The sequence below is a fragment of the Camelus ferus genome, chromosome 16, assembly GCF_009834535.1.
Source record: "Camelus ferus isolate YT-003-E chromosome 16, BCGSAC_Cfer_1.0, whole genome shotgun sequence".
NCBI classification, from domain to species: domain Eukaryota; kingdom Metazoa; phylum Chordata; class Mammalia; order Artiodactyla; family Camelidae; genus Camelus; species Camelus ferus.
In genome coordinates this window covers 39149400-39165916 of record NC_045711.1, presented here as the reverse complement: position 1 = coordinate 39165916, position 16517 = coordinate 39149400, and the positions used below count along the sequence as shown (strand labels likewise).

General features: G+C 51.1%; 1 protein-coding gene across 1 annotated transcript in view; it reads left to right on the top strand.

Annotated features, from left to right (window-relative positions):
- Positions 1 to 3968, top strand: part of VPS53 (VPS53 subunit of GARP complex) — a 118379-nt gene extending 114411 nt beyond the window's left edge. The window contains exons 21-22 of the mRNA XM_006184981.3: positions 347 to 451; positions 918 to 3968. Of these exons, the coding sequence (XP_006185043.1) occupies positions 347 to 451; positions 918 to 1088 (276 nt within the window). The 3' untranslated portion in view covers positions 1089 to 3968. The remainder of the gene's footprint in view (positions 1 to 346; positions 452 to 917) is intronic.
- The last annotated feature ends 12549 nt before the right edge of the window (positions 3969 to 16517 follow it).

The window sequence follows — 16517 nt, the reverse complement described above, 5'->3', positions numbered from 1 at the left end:
CAGACTTTAAGTCTTGAAAAGCGTGTGCAGGTATCATGAACCCAGGAAGTGTCTCAAAGAGACACACTCCCACACAGTGTTTCCCATGGTTCTGATATTTTTAAAAGTCACTGGGAGCCTGCCCTTAAAAAGCACTCCAGGTGACGTGTATGATTGAGCAAATGGAGGGCACGTGGCTGTCGCTGAATGCTGAGACGAATCGGGGAGTCAGGGCGGTTCTGAGTTTGCAGCTGCAGGCAGTCTCGCAGGCCCGTTGTGTGATGGGCTCACCAGTGGGGAAAGACGGTCCCAGGCTCCCATCCTGAGCGTTCCTGGAGGGACTACTCTCGTCTCTCTCCCTGGGTAGGTCGTGATGGCCCCTCACGAGCCATTGGTGGTGTTTGTGGACAACTACATCAAGCTCCTGACGGACTGCAACACAGAAACCTTCCAGAAGATACTGGACATGAAGGTTAGCTCGGTGTCTGGTTTTGTCCTCGGGCACATTTTCCGCACACTCAGTGATTCTTCACTGGAGGGTGGGGTACGGGCCGCAGGGGAGCCTGGCCCAGGCTGCAGAGCGGATTCTAAGAAGTCTTAGAGGAGGAAGCTCCAGGGTACAGAAATGTCCCTGTTCTGACGTCTCTGTGCCCAATGAGGAGCTGGCGGGGCATGGGGCACACAGGGCCTTACACTCCCGGATGCTGCCTCTTGGCCTCTGCCCTCTCTACCCCTTCTTTCTCTTCTCCCCTGTTACCTTTTCTTCTTCCTCTGCTTCTCTCCCCGGCTACCTCCCACCCCCCGGCGCTGGTAACCCCACCCCAGCCCAGAGGAATTAGGCTGTCCGCAGAGTTACGCACACACCAGGCACCGCACTTTCCCTCTGGCCCTTCTGGAGCCAGACTTGACCATTACCCTCCTTTCTCTCTCAACCATAGGGGCTGAAGAGAAGTGAACAAAGCAGCATGCTGGAACTCTTCCGCCAGCGGCTCCCCACCCCACCCTCAGGGCCCGAAGGCTCCAGCTCCCTGTCCCTCCTGACTCCAACTCCAGAACAGGAATCATCTCGCATCCGCAAACTGGAGAAACTCATTAAAAAGAGACTGTAGGAGCATCCCGGGGGGCACTTTTCCCCCTGGCCAGTGACCCCCCAGCACCCAGATCCCTGGAAGCCCTCCCCTCCCCTGTGCTTCCCCGACTCTCAGATTGTCAGCCTTGAAACTTGGGACATTTGGGTCCTTCATGTGTCTCTCCCATGCCCGATCTTAATTCCTGTGCTAGTGGGCGAAGCCGAGTCAGGGCTGGATTATAAGAAGGCAGTTTAGATGGTCTCTGATTCCTGCAGCAGAGGCATCAGTGAAAGGTTCCCCGTGCGTCACTTGCTGTTCCCAGGCTGTTGTCACTGACTCTGAAGCCTCACCTCCGCGGTCACCCCCTCTGGCCTGTGGCCCTGTTCCCTTCCATGCTTCCGTCCTGGCAACTTGAGTGAGAAAGCCTGGATCTCACCGCTTCCTCCACCTGCTGCCGTTTGAGGTCACCTCTGAGGCCGGAGCCCTAAGAGATGTCCTCTGGGCTTGGCTCTAGGGCCCGAGTTAGGAACCCGAGTTAGGAAGTGGCAGATGACGGGTGTGGGAAACTAGCCTTTCTTCACGGAGGCAGTGGAAGCAGGAAGCATCTTCCAGGTAAATCCCTGTTTCCTGGGACATATTTTGCTTCTGGTACTTTTTATGGCTTGGCCTAGTTATCCATGTTCGCCTCATTGCTCATCCCACCCCCTCTCTATGTACGTCTAAGGAGATACACAGATTCTGTCTGAGTGTCTGCCTCCCCGGAGGATTGTCTGTGGCAGCCTCAGAAGCAGGTGTCCCCTCTGCTCTGGGGCTCCTGGCCTGGGGGTGGGGGCAGGCCCACATCTGACTTGGAGAGAGGGTTCTGTTTGACACACTGTGTGGTGTAAACTGATTCTTTCTTTCTTACCACTCTGCTCTCGACTGACTTCTAGGGTAGGGATTGCCTTCTGTGAAGGGAAGCCAGGAAGTTTTCCTAGAAAACCTTTCCTAGGCTTTCTGCTCAGATAAAGCTGTGAAGTCCAAGAAGCCTGTCCCCTCTAATCCCCTACTTCACCCTTCATTTTCAAATCCAAAGCACTTTCCAGAATCGTCTGAAACAGCAAAGGGTGATGTGCACTGCCAGGGTGACATATGCCTTTGTCATTAACGACGGAGAACCCTGGTCCATGGATACCGAAGACCAGAATACTGACCTTAAACACCACCTCAGAACCAGGCAGAGCCCACATGGCCCCTGGGCCACCCATCCTGTCACCACAGGCTCTTGGCGACACATCTGTGCAGAAGAGCGTGCCCTGCGGAACCGCTTCAGTCTCCACAGGTCATCCTGTATCACAAAAACGGGCCACAGAGTTGTCCTGATTCGCCTGGTCAGCATCTGGTCAGGAATTAGGAGCAGTGTGTTGTTCAGGTGGGGAGAGAGCTAAGGGGGGAAGGCGGAGAATGCACGGGACGCACACAGGATAACTCTAGTGACAGCCATACAATGGGGAACTTGAAGCTTTGAAAATCTGTCCAGAAACATTGCTTATTTCTCTCCTTCCTGTCTCCCCAGTAGAACCAGTCTGCTCTGTTCCTTCCTTCTCCAGCAGCCTTTCCTCCAGACTCAGTCTGTCAGCCCCAGCTTTGATCCTGGGCCTCATTTCTTCATCAGCCCCTGGCCTGTTCTCACTTGTTAGTATGACTCTTACGTATGGAGCATCTCAGGCTCATGAACACTGAGAAAAGTACGTGGTGGAAGAAAGAGATGTGGCCTTTAGCTGAGCCCTATTAGAAGAAGTTTGCTATGTGAGGAAAGGGCAGGACGGGTGGGAGGGGACTGGGGGAGCACTGGACAGGTTTCACTTTGCTTGGACCGCCGCCGTCGGATTGCCTGGTAAAGTTGCCCCGCCCACACTCATGGAGATTCACAGTTCTCTCCCCGCTCCTGAAAGCAGGGGTGATGGCTATGGGCCCATCTCCAAACAGCCGCTTCAGCCGTCTGTCATCGACCAGGGGAGCTGGAAACGCCAGTGGACTCCTGCACCTGGTTCTTGTCATTCAGTGTTTACAGATCCACACTTCTCTTCTTGGTTCATTCATGGGGAGTCATTTTCTGGATGCCTCCATAAAGTCATTGAGATGTCAAGCCGCTGTCCACCCTCCCCACCCCACCCCCGCAGCGGTTGGTGGTCACAGCCAGGGATGTTGCGTTCTTGATTTATTACAGTCAGTAATCTCCAAGGAGCCAACAGATGTCAGTAGGAGTTATGTTAAGTGTCTTGTTGATGGGATCCGAATGCTGTGTATGCATCCTGTAAAGCCAGTGTGTTTCTCAACTTGGGGTATGCATCACAGTCACCTGGGGCTCTTTTTTTTAACAAGTACAGATGCCTGGAGATTGTGAATCAGTAAGTCTGGAGTGGGGTCCAGCATATAGATTTAAAAGTTCCACAGGTGATTATGAAGTTTACTCCTTATGAAGAACCATTGTATAGAGAGAAATTTGCTTTATTGAAGGGTTATTCCTGTAACACATTTTCATAAATATGTATTTTTTTTCTGACTCCAAGCAAGTGTAATTACTGTACCACTGAGCTGGTGCCCAAATGGTAGTTTTTGCTGCTAGCTGGCAGCTTTAATTTTGAATTTGTGTTGATGGTGGGGACCATGGCAGAAATCATGCTGTCCCCATACTGACTAGGATTCTTCCTGTTTTGATGACCAAGCCCCAACAGAGGTTTATTTATTATTGTCACCTTGAAATAATAATATATATAAAGGAGCACTCATTGATCAAAACAATAGCTAACAACTCTGTTATTCAGCTAAGTGAGATATTGTACCCATTCCTTCCCCCTACTTTCTCTGGTCCCTTAAAAAAAAAAACTTTGAAGTTGCCTTATGTGGTTAAAATAAATATTGGTAATTTATAATGGATAAAGTTGGCTACTGTTTTCACTAGGGACAGACTTCCTGAGAGCTGGCTAGAAGTGCCCAGGCTGGAGAAAGTTCTGTTTGGATCATAAGGGTAGAACAGGGACCAGGATGGCCAGGTGGTTTTGACCTCCAAATTCAGTTCTGGAATTGAAGAAGCTAACCATTGCCGCTCCTCCCTCTCCTGAGGAACAAAGAACCAGTACCTGGGACTTTGCCCACCACCCAGAATAGGGTGTTCCTCGGGGCAGATCAGGCAGGACGAGGGCAGGCTTCCAAAGACCAGTGTGACCCTTACGGGGCAGGCAGGGTGAGCGAGCAGGGGGTGTGAGGATGTTAGCCTGGCCCTTCTTGAATGGCCTTTGGACAAGGAGCCCGAGTGCCCTGTTGATGGAACGCTGGGGAAGATGCCAAACGTTCACAGCTGGAAATGTAATTCCTCTCCCTCGGTACAGAAATCTCCAAAATAACTAGCTTGCTTGAGGGTGAAAGCAAGTGTTTCACACTTCTTGTCTCCTCCAAGTCAGATGGCTAAAAATAAAATCGTTCAAACTGCATCGGGCCATTTAAACAATAGCCTTGGAAACATGGCCACTGAAAAACTGGTGTGCAGAAAGAGTACTGTCGCATTTTATATAGAAAGATTTCCAGCCTCATTCTAGTATTTATCAAAATAGATAAGCTGCGCAGAGCTCCCAAAGTTCTATACCTTTGGGAGATATCGATTTCCTTAAAATAGATTGCTTTTTTGTGTAAATATTGCTCATTTTTCCCATCTGGAAGTGATTTCTTGGTGCATATTGGAGCATAAAATACTACAGTTAATTAAGGCATGACTGGATGTCACTTGCTCGGATGTATTTCCCTCCTGTTGACAGAAAACAGAACGGACTGTAGGAAAGAATTAGCAAGCCCATGAACCTCAGGCTCCCGTCTCCCTGGTGGAGCCGCTCCCCTTCCCTGACAGCCTAAGGAAGCAGGGCACAGAATCGGAATGTGATGTTCATCAGCAAGGTCCCGGCGTGTCCAGCTGTGGTGGAAATCCTCTGTAAATATAAAGTGTTCTGCTTCTGATTTGGAATCCTCGTGGTGCTCTGAATTTCTATCCCGTGATTTTCCATTCTCCTTCTCACCGTTCCCACCACAGCCTGCCTCTCCGCGTGACTGCCAAATGCCTCCTGTCCGGTGCGCGGTAAGTTAATCCCGTTTCCTTAATAAAGCTGGGTGGGCATTTTGCAGTGACCTTCCGGAGAAGTCTGCTGTTCCTCTCAGTTGTGGAAAATCTGTGGTTGCACTTCCTTTAAGTTGGCTTTGAGACCGACCATTACTGAGTTTCCATTCTTGACTTTTCACCAGCTCCACACTTGAATCGGGTAGCCAGAGATCAACCTGATGAGAAAAGAAACGTCTCTGTGTGCCCCACCTGGAAGAGCACTGCCTGGTGATTTACCTGCCGGGTTCTCTCCCTTGTCACCCACGTAACCAGGTAAGCGGTGGGATATGAAGAACGTGCCCATTTGAAACACAAGTAGTTTTCAGTGTCTGTAAAAGGGGTTCTAATGAGCAGGGCGTTGAGGGTCACACAAGAGCCTGTGATGTGCACATGCTCTATAAGCCACGAGGCCTTGTGAAGTGTGACATGTTCATTTCCACTCGCCAGGCCTGAACCACACGTGACCGACCTGACCGGATGGCGGGGGCCACAGGGCTTGTTCTGTCCCTGGGCTTCCTCAAATAGGATGGCCAAGTGACAACACAGCCCGCTGCTGGGTGCAGGCTGCATCTGAAGCAAGCACCGGAATATGGAGCCTTTGCCTTCTTAGGTCCTGCCTGTGGTAGCCAACTTATTCAACAGCTTTAAGGCTCTCCGTCGTCTCTTCCTCTTGCCCTGGCAGCTGCTATTTCCATAGCATTTAGGGATAAACCTACAGACACTGAGGAAGGAGCGTCCTCCCCCCACCCCCCTGGTGTTGGCTCGGCTGCCTATGATGGAAAATGTGGCACGTTTCCTCTGAATGCAAATTGGAAGGATTATTAAAGGCTTCCTTCCCCAAAAATATCTTTAGATATGGTGTCTAGTGTCCACAGAATGGACTTCAATTGGCCATCCCTGGCAGAGACAAAATTCTTGCCTGCATGCCTCTGGTTTTTGTTTTGTTTTGTTTTTTCTGGAACTTCATTGCCCAGAAAACTCTTAAGCAAGATTATCTTGAGACAGGCAGTCCTAACAGGGAAGCCAGAAGTTCACCAGCTATTTGGATGACTTGACAGTTGCCTTTCAAAGAAGTTTAGACCTTGCCCAAGGCCAGCTGTATCCCTGTAATCAGCTGGAAAGTACCCACCAGGCTCTTCCAATCCCCTTTGGGGATATTGATACAGAGAATGCTGGGTGAGTGAGTGATATGAAGGAAAACCAGAGTAAATGCTTTGTGCCCTAGGAATGTTTATCACTTAATCTGAGAGCCCTGGTAGCCTCTGCTCAGCAGTCAAGTGGAATTTGCACGATAGCCGTGCCTCCTCCTGTTCAGGGTAATTTTTCAGCAAGTGAGAAATTAAGAACAGCTTCTCCACAAAACTGCCCTTGATTCCTGGGGCCAAGAAAAGTATTTACCAAGTGGGCTGCAACTTTCCCGGGTACCAGGTGAAATGGTGGAGAGCAACTCCAGCTGCTTCCGCTTGTTTGCTCTGTGCCGTTGGAGCAGGAAGGAAAAAAGGACGGGAGAGGGGAAGGGAAGCCTACCAGCTGCTAAGGAGACTGCATTCCCCAGGATTCTTCACAAGCTGAAGTCCGGCGACCGGCTGACCAGAGTGCTTCAGCAGGCAAATGGGGAAATACCCAATGCTGTCTGAACAGAACGCGAGTTCGCATTCAGAGACACCCCCCACACAACCTCATAGCCACGCCCTGTTGCATCCTGGCAGCAGGGATGCTGTTGGGATGCTGTCAGCGCATCCCAAGTGTTGGGGCCCAGGCTTGGCTCAAGCCTCACTCCAGCACCCATGCTGTTTGCACTGCAACAGTGGTTTTCCCATCTATGAGACCCAGCTTTACATGGAACTCACTCTACACAACAGAGAAAAGTACTTTTTTAATATATATTGCGAGTTCAAAGCCAATGAGTGAGACCACTGAAACTATTTCAGTAAACAGAAAGCGTTTTATAGATGGCAATTTAGCTGCATCAGCGCCAGCATCTGGTCCCTCTTTGTACCCAGGGTTTCTGAGAAGGAGCTGCCGTAGACCCTGCTCCACTGGGCCTCCCCTCACTCATTACTGGTAACACTGGTGGTTCTGAGTGTTTCTGCGCTGCTGTTTCTACTTTCTTTACCTTATAAAATATTGCAATAGTGTTACTCAGTTTTAAAATACAGCATTCTTCACGTTAGTAAGTTTAAACAATATGGAAATATATCAGAGGTCCTACTCCCCTTCCAGACTTTGTGTCTATGCTGTGGAGGAGGGGCATTTTGCAAACAAAATTAATATTAAGCCTATTTGTGTATTTTTCTACAGCTAAACAGTAAATCTTGGACATATTTTCTCCCAGCATATATAGAGCTATACATTCTTTTTTTAAATTATTTTATTTAAAAAAATTTTTTTTTCATTTTTTTAGTGGGGAGGTAATTAGGTTTCTTATTTATTTATTTTTAGAGAGGGTACTGGGGATTGAACCCAGGACCTTGTGTATGCTAAGCATGTGCTCTACCACTTGCGCTACACCCTCCCCCCCTAGATCTGTGCATTCTTTTTGATGGCTACATGATGTTTTATAGTTCAGGTATACCATCATTTACCTAGTCTCCTATCTGATACTGATAGGAAAAAATAGGTTTCTGTTTTTTGGCAATTAGAAACACACCACCAGTGGAAATCTTTCCGTAAACATCTTTGCTTACTTGCTCTCACCTTTTTGTAGGATACTCTCCTAAAACTGTTCAGTTCCCATTTCAAAAGATTAAAGGGCAGGCACGTTCGAAATGTTGCTGGCTCCTGCCAAACGCCCTCTGCAAAGATTGGTTTGCCGCACACTCCCATCAGCCATGTGTACAAATGTCCCCTCGTCTCCACACCCTCACTTGCCTCCGTGTTTTTTCCTGCTTTTTGATCTCAAGGATGTAGTTGTAGCTCTATCTGTAGAAACCCAGCCAGCAGAAGTTCCCTTTTGGTTGTCATTGCACAAAACCAAATATAACCCAATTGGTGCTGTGTCTTGCTGCTAGAAGACTTTCTAATTGAGCAAAAGACCTGTGGCTTCCCTCCTGGTCGGGGCTCCTGGAGAATGTGCATGTTTGCTCACAAAAGCAATGGTCATCCTTTGTATATGTAGAGAGGTAATAGTTTGATGTTAAATTGGGCATCCTTCCTGTTCTTTAGTGCTGCCCTCCCCCCCCCCCCGGTGCCCCATCACCAGGCAGGGCTTCCTGTGTGCACTGTCCTCAGAGTGATGGACAGCATAGGGATAATAGCTGACACCCCTCGCCTCTGAACTCACACAGAGACTTCTGTGATTCTAGAGTAGAGAAGAAAGTCTTGAAAGCCACGAGCTGCAAGAATTGTTGGAACAGCATTTGGTTTTGGTTTTGTTCCTTATTCTGAAAGTGGACCTTTGCATTTTTTCCCCCAGCTGCCCTTTGTCCTGGGGGGAGATGTCCAACCATTCACTGAACTGGGAGCTCCTGTCCTGCCCACAGGCAGGACGGGCAGCCTGCTGGTGATGCCGCCGACCTCCCCACTTCTACCCTTTGTATTCATTCCACTGGGCTCAATCCTGCATCAGTGGGCATGGAGCTGCTAGCCAAGAGAACCTTCATGAAGGCCTCCCTGGAGGAAAAACTGGAGACCAAACAGTTTGCTCTGGTCGTTGTGTTGGTGATGGAGACGTTCAGGTGGTGGTGGGCCAGCTCGTGCGCAGTGGGAGAGAGACTGGACTCCACTCTGCTCCTTGTGATGAAATGACAGGCAGGACCCGGCAGCAATCTTTGCTCGACCTTTACATTTTAAGAGCCAAAATGTTGGAGGACTTTGCACACAGTCCACACATCATCACAGGGACAGTGCATCCTGACATAAACATGTTTTCTATTAGAAAAAAAGAGAGAGAGACTTTTGATCAGCAGGTAAGGAAGGAAATCTAAAGTGATGTGACTTGGTTTAAAGGCTGAAAGGTCACCAAGAAGACATCCAGAACCCACAACTCAGGGCTGAGCCCAATATAAGAAGAACCCCATAAGTCTGAGGGAAGTCCTGATCTAGAAGCCATGGCCTGCCTTCCAGCAATTGACCTGGGAGACTGCAGTTCCCATAGAGAAGTGAGGTGTTCATCCAGGCCCCTGGGGAGGAGAGACTGTGTCTGAGAGTGTTGTCCAGCCACATAAGCCCACGGGAGGGCTCACCTCTCAGAGTCCTTCACACCCCTAATGGGGAGGCAATGGCTTCCAAGCTCCCCGAGCTCCCTGAAGTAGTGAAAGGGCCAGCTCACTGGAAGAAACTTTATGCTGGGACAAGTAGGAGGCAGAACAGGTGGCACAGGGACATCAAAAGCAGAGGGTGGCATTCCATGACCAAGCAGAACAAGTTACGGCTCAGTAGAGGCCAGGGAGGTAGGAAGATGACCAGGGAACAGGCATTCACCACCAGCCACCCCATCCTTGCTGCCGTGATGCTACAGAAGCCTCCTCAGATGCCACGCAGGCCAAAGGGAAGGCCGAAAGGAGTAATTACCGAAGAGCCACTTGTCATTTCCCAGAAGATAAGAAACTGTACGGACAAGACACTTTTCCAGTCGAGAGAAACTGGGGGCTTATGAGCTAAATTGAGTTCAGTTAAAAAAAAAAAAAGAATAAACAGCAAGGATATACTGTTTAGCACAGGGAACTATATTCAGTATCTTATAATAGCCTATAATGGAAAAGAATCTGAAAAAGAATAGCTGTATCTATACATGTATAATGGAATCACTTTGCTGTACACCTGAAACTAACATAACATTGTAAGTTAACTATCCTTCAGTTTAAAAAAATAAAAAGGACATTAACCTTTTATACAGCAGAGTACATAGCCACAAAACAATACCCATTACAAGTGCAAAAGGAGAAGTAAGTTTGTCACTGTGTCCTTGACATGGCAATTCCAGCCAGGAGCACAGCTTGACTAAGCCAGCCCCCCTAACTCTTGCTTCCCTGTGTCACCAGTGCAACATCTTTGCAGGAGGCATGTCCAGGAATGGAGCTGATTGACTCCAGAAGGGACTGAACTTGGGGCCCTGGTCAGGTCTGCAATGCTCTCCACCCAATGAATCTAAGCCAGAGGAGAAAGATGACCACCAAAGCCCTGCCCTGAGGTCTCTGAAGATCTGTGCCAAGAGCATTAGGCAAACTCGAGGAAACATGCTTGGATTCCAACCTGGCCTTTATTCCCACGGTGCAGGCAGTCAGGGGCATTGCTGGGTGCAGCCACCAAGAGCTCCCAAGGTTGACCACGAAGCAGGTGGCGTTTGATAAGGAGGATGCCTATGGTCCACAACTCGGGGATAGAAAAAGACCATCAGAGCTCCCAGCCTTCTTCAGGCCCCTCCTTCTGCCTGGAAGGAGCACCCTGCCACTCTGTTCTTTGACGGTCTGTACCTTCCTTGGTGCTTTAATACCAGCAGTTGCTTCCTCTGGAAATCTTTCCCCAGGCCTCACCCCCCCCCCTTCACGAGGCCGGTGGAGCTCTCTTTGTGCTCCTATACTCTGCCTCGCACACAGTAGCCCCTTGGTAGATGCTGATTGAATGAATGGGTCTGGCAGGAGAGCAGACACAAACCTCCAAAACTCTAACCCAAAGCAGATTTGGGTAAGAGCTACCAGCCTTGGGAGCAAAGGTGCAGTGGGTCTGGGGAACAAGACCTGGATGTCTGCTGATAAACAGTCTTCCAACTAGGAGCACAAAGCCCAGATTCCTTAATGTCCATATGTGCTGGAAGGCCGGGGCTGGGCTCTGTGAATTCTCTTTTTATTACAAGCATGTGGAACAGGTAGGCACTGTCTTAGGGTTTGGAAGATGGTGATGTCTGACATTTTAGAAATTTCTGCTCCCAACACAGCCTGCTAACAGCAGAGGGTTCTTTCTCAGGTGACAGGATAGCCTTGGTGCTAAAAAAGTTAGCTGACATCCCTGGAAGTAGCAGAGTCTACCTTTCAGTCTTGGAAAAGCAAGGTGTTGAGATGGGATTTTGGTGATGTCTGGTGGGTGTCTGGTGGAGCACGGGTCCCAGCGGGGACTGAGGTTGAGCATCCCCATCCTTCTCTGGTCCAGACGCCCTCTTTGCACGTGGGACCTGGGAGCCCCTGAGAGAAGTCCGAGGAGAAGGGGCCAGAAGCATAAGCCTGGCTCAAGGGAGAGGGATTTGGAATTCAGGGTTTTTTAGCTTGTTTGTTTTGCTATATGTCTCTTGGCCTAGCCCTGCAGGGTTTGAGTTGAATCCTAGGGTGGGAGGCAAGCATTAAGGAAGTCACTCTGCCCCAGGACCACCCGATAAATGGAACCAGAAGGGGTGAGAGGCACTTAGCTGCAGATCACAGCACAGCTCCGTCACCTCTGAGCTCCAGGCCCTCCCCCACCACCAGCGTTGGCAGCGGAGTGCAGGGCCCTGGGCAGTGCCTGCCAAGGACAGAGAAGTGGTGCCCACTGTGGTGTGGCTGCAGCCTCTCCTAGGTGCCTGGTGGAGCTGAAGGTGGTCTCCACCGGGGCATCCTGTCAGGGGGCCATGGAGGCAGAAAAAGGAAAAGAAAATTAAGGGCAGACATCCTGTGTGTCTGACCAGATTTATCTATGAGCGTAGGAGAGACACCTTCAGAGATTTCCAGAAATACTTGTCAATGGCTGGGGTCAGCCTGCAGGAGTGCAAGTCGAGAGGCAATAAAATTCCAGCGGATACAACCTGAGAAAAATGAGACGCGTGGAGTTCTTCCTCTGTATCTCTCCTCTCACCCCAGATGCTCTCCCCACCCCTGGCTAATTCTCAGCAGAGACTCAAAACTGAAAAACATTTCTTCAAAGGCATGTAAATGTCTTCGGCGAGTATCAGGAGTTCCCAGCAGCACATAGCTGCAAACCACAGCCACCTCCTGCCGGAATGGATTCTGCTCTGAATCTGGGGTGGGAGAGGTAAGCACTGAGGGGCAAGGGCTGGCGGGTCAGACAGCAGTGGAGCCCCCTGGCCGCCCCGGGCTCCCACTCTCCACCCCTTCCCATGCAGTCCCCACAGACCCAAATCTCCAGGGTCCCAACACATGATGGCATCTGGAGGCTGCCTTTGGAGCGTGTCCGTGCAGACCTGCCATCTGTCCGCCAGCACACCCTTCTATTACGCCTTTTCAGCCAGTGAGCCAAGGGTCTTAACTTCAGTGGCTCAACCAAGGGCTATTTTTCTGGGCTGCAAGTCCTTGTCCAGCGTGAATACACAGAACAGAGCCAGGAGTGCAAGTGTACAGATGCTGTTCCAACGAGGCCATGTGCCCCAGCTCTTTGCAAAATCCCATCTGGGTTTTATTATGCAGAGGCCATGGCCCTTTTCTGTGTAACTAGGGAGCACTTGGGAGAACAGCTCTCAGCTTGCAAATAGGAGGCCTCGAGGGTGGAGCCTATATTTGACAGGGGTCGTAGGGTGCCCCACACACTGGTCACTGGCCTGACTCCAGCCCAAGCAGCATTCAGTATCTGGGTTAGTGTCTCCACTTGAACTGGTGGTCTCCCATTTGAGAGGTCAGAAAAAGAGCTGGCCTGTTCCTTCAGGCCCGCTTTGCTCTGAAATCACCAAGCTTTGGTGTCCATTGCCTTGAGCTGGTTCATGTCACCTTTGTGAGTTTCGGACAGAGTTATGAACCAACCTCACTGCCGCATGTGCACAGACTTCTGTGGGCTGTAATGTGTCCGAGTACATCTTTTTAATTCAGTTCCTTTAACGAATATGGCAGGTCCTTTTCAATGTTCTCTGAAAATGATAACCTTAATCTTAAAATGCTTAAGGAAACAAAATAAAGTTCTATTTTTTTAAGAGCATTTTGGTTGACATGGGTGCATAGGAAGGCAAGGGGGGGAACCTGGTTTAATACTAAGATGAATCCACTGTGTTGTAAATCCCAGAACACAGAGACCCAGGGGCCAGGGCTGCAAGGTGCCTTGGGCATGCAGCACAAGCCAGCAAGGCTGGAGCCGGAGTGTTTTTAATCTGCTGGAGGGCTGGGTTTACCCAAGACAAGCTGTTCCAAAAACAATAAGCAGCAGCCGTTGTGGGGGTCCTGCCCTACTCTTGCCTGACTCAACTCCCATTTGGGCATCAGCTTAATTTAGTGGAGAAAAAGGGAAAATGCAGGATTGGCATTCATTGTTACGCAGCTTTGTTTCTCAGACCCTGCTGGGAGAGGCCTCAGGCCAGAAGCCAAGTCCTATGAGGACACTGGTCCCTGTGATCCAGGCAGGGGACGATGGCTGCTCTGAAAGGACAGCTTTGAGAAAAGGCCACTCTTTATGCAGGTGCCCTGGTCTCATTTGGTTTTGTGCAGTTCACTCCTGGTCTCTAGGTTAACCCCAGCTACGCCTGAAAAGAAGGCCTGTCTTTGAAGCCAGACCAGGAGAGGGAAAGTGAAATCTGTTGTCTTTCTCAAGCTTTGGTTAGTTTTTGTTTTGTTTTGTTTTTTTTAAAGAAATGTTCTTTGGAAAATAATCTGGAATAAGATGTAGGACAATGATAAGCCCAGGGAGCAGGGCTCTTAAAAAGGACGACAGTGGATTCGCAGCAGCACGGACTCATTGCTCTGGGCTGAGGAAACAGCTGACTTCCAGGGTCTGAGCTGCAGGGCTCCCGTGAGGTTATGAGGGAAGTGTCCCTGCTGTCCCACCCAGGGGACTCAGGGGCAGGTTGAAGTTGGATGGTTCCCGTGTTAAGAGCACCTCTGCTCGTCTACACCAGGAACACCGTGAGCTCAAGGATGCCTGGGCCAGGCTGAACGTGCCTTCCACGTTCTCCTCTGAACCCACGCAGCTTCCCGTCAGCTCAGGCTTGTCTCTTTGAAGACAGTCTGGACAGGAAGGGACAAACCCAGGGTCCCAGTTGCCTTTTAATTGGCTCAACAGAGTCCTAGGGGCCGTGGAGGGGGAGACTTTGGTGCAGCTTATTGAGGGAGGGGCACTTAAGTGGTCCATGGGACCACGGGCTCCACCTTTGCTTCTCTGTCAGCATCAGGTCCTGGGGCTGAATTCCTCTTCCAGCTTCACCAGATTCTTGTGTGTGTTTGTCAGTACTGGGCTCCTCTGTAAGGCAGGAGGTCATGGCGTGCAGTCATCTTCTGCTCTGGGAACAACTTGGTAATTGTCCTGACCTCTAAAACGTTTACTGAGATACCCCTCTGGAGTTGGGGAGAGGCTATCTTGGGGATCAGACAGAACCCTCGCAGGATGGAACTCAGCACATGCAGGCTTCCTTGGTCCAGTGTGAGGGCCAAGACGCCCGTGTGAAGTCCTGGGCCACCTCCTTGATGACCCCAGTGCCAAGGAGGAAGGGTGCCTCAAAGGCATCCCCTTGATCTGCCTGGACCCTCCAAAGCTGGCAGCTTCACACCCCCTTGCTCACTGCGGCAACTTTAATGTCTTGGTGGGCCTTTGTCAGAATATGAATAATCTGAACCCTTCAGAATTCCCATCAGAAGGTGGCAACGCAGGGCTTCCCCAGGGAGAGATCCCTCCCCAGATCTTCACAACAATCCACACTTTGATGGAGACAGCGGCTGCACTGGCCTTGCACGCTGACCTTCCTCATTCTCATCCTCCTCCTCCAGACTGATAAGCTTGAAGGCCACCACTGACTTGGAGCAAATGCCATCTTCCTAGACACCTTTCCCCACCTGGCCAGGCTTAGGGACCAGCTTTCAAGACCTGTCTAGGAAACCTGGTGGGCAAACTCCCTCTATTGCACTGAGTCCTCCCGCTGCCAACAGACCCCACACCCCCAGGAAGCTCTTAGATTCCTTCTATGATGCCCCAGGTTGGGGGCAGTCTGGGATGTGCAGATGATGGAGTCAACAGGGGTAGGGAGATGTAGCCACATGGTTGACCCACTTTCTAAGACCCACTGCTGACGGCACGTCCTTGCACTAACCACTGATCTAGGACTGTGCACCGTAGCCTATCCCCACAGACCCTAAATGAATGTACGACCTCCCAGCATACAGCCATGTACCAGGTTTTATTCTCTGTGGAGGGGATGGTCCTGGGCTTCCTGGTCATGGCAAGCTGCCTTGTACCAGCTGTGTGTGTGACCTGGGGCAAGTCAAGTTCCTTCTCTGTTTCCTTACCTGAAAGTGATGAGTGAGGAAGTTAGCAGGACTGAACTTTGCCAGCAGATCTCCAACATCTACCTGCTCTAAATTTTGACTTCATGAGGTCCCAAGCAGGACAAGTATCCTTCTTTTTGCCAAAGACACAGCCTGGGCCACCATGGCAGGGCATGCATGGAGCCCAGCTCTCATCCCACCAGAGAGGTCCCTAGCCCAGGGCATTACTCCTTTCCTGAGCTGGCACCTGCCAGCTAGGTCTGGACACAGCACCAGCTTGAGGACCCAGCTGAACACCCATCAGAAACCCTCAGGGTAGGGTGGCTGGTGGGGAGTGGGGCTCTCTACACTTACTGATAATCAGGGAGGTCTCTGTAAGAAACAGTACACGATTTTCCTGGTAGTTTTAGATGTGAGCACAACCCAGTTCTTCAGCTGGCAGTTACTGCGATGAGTTTCCACTCAGATAGGGCTTCTCTGTCAAACTAAGGAGGAAGAAAGAAGTCCCCCGTCTGAAAAGCTGTGACCCCCCCCACCAGGGAGCCCCTGGCCCTTCAGACAGCAGGTGGACGGTCTTCTGAGCGGTCCATCTGGTTCCAGATCCATTCTGCCCCCATGCAGAATTTCCCTGCCCTTTGTGGCCACAGGCTGTCCAGCTGAGCACCCAGGCCAGAGAGTGATGTGTCTCCCTCACCTCCAACTGCCCCCCTACCCTTAGTCCCATGAGGATAAAAGGAGTAGGCGCTCTTTTACTTCGGGGCAGAAATGAGAGCCAGAGACAGACTGAGAGCCCGCCCGGCTGAGCCAACAGGCGGCTGGAGCCATACGAAGCGCATTAACTATTAATAATTTCCAGTTGTTTGCTCGCTGGGCTCAGCCGGCTCCCCAGGCCTCTGCGGGCCGGGGCTCTATTCGGGCTCCCCCCGACGCCAAGGCTCCAGATACTAGCGCCTACCGGCCCAGCTGGGGAGGACGAGGGGCAAGGCGCCCTCGGGGCTGGGTGTGAGCGGGGTCGCGTGTCGGCTTGCGGCGTGGCAGGGAGGCGGGCGGGGCGGGGGTCCAGGCCGGCGCCCCCCGTGCCTGGGATCGGCCGCTCAGGGCGGGCTGGGCGGCCCGGCGGAGCGCAGCGCGGGCGGCGCACGGCAGGAGCGCAGCGGCCCCTGGCGCTCGGCCCGGCGGCTCTGCCACTGAGGGCGGGCGGCTGGGGCGGGACCGGGGCGGGGCGGGGGGCGGGCT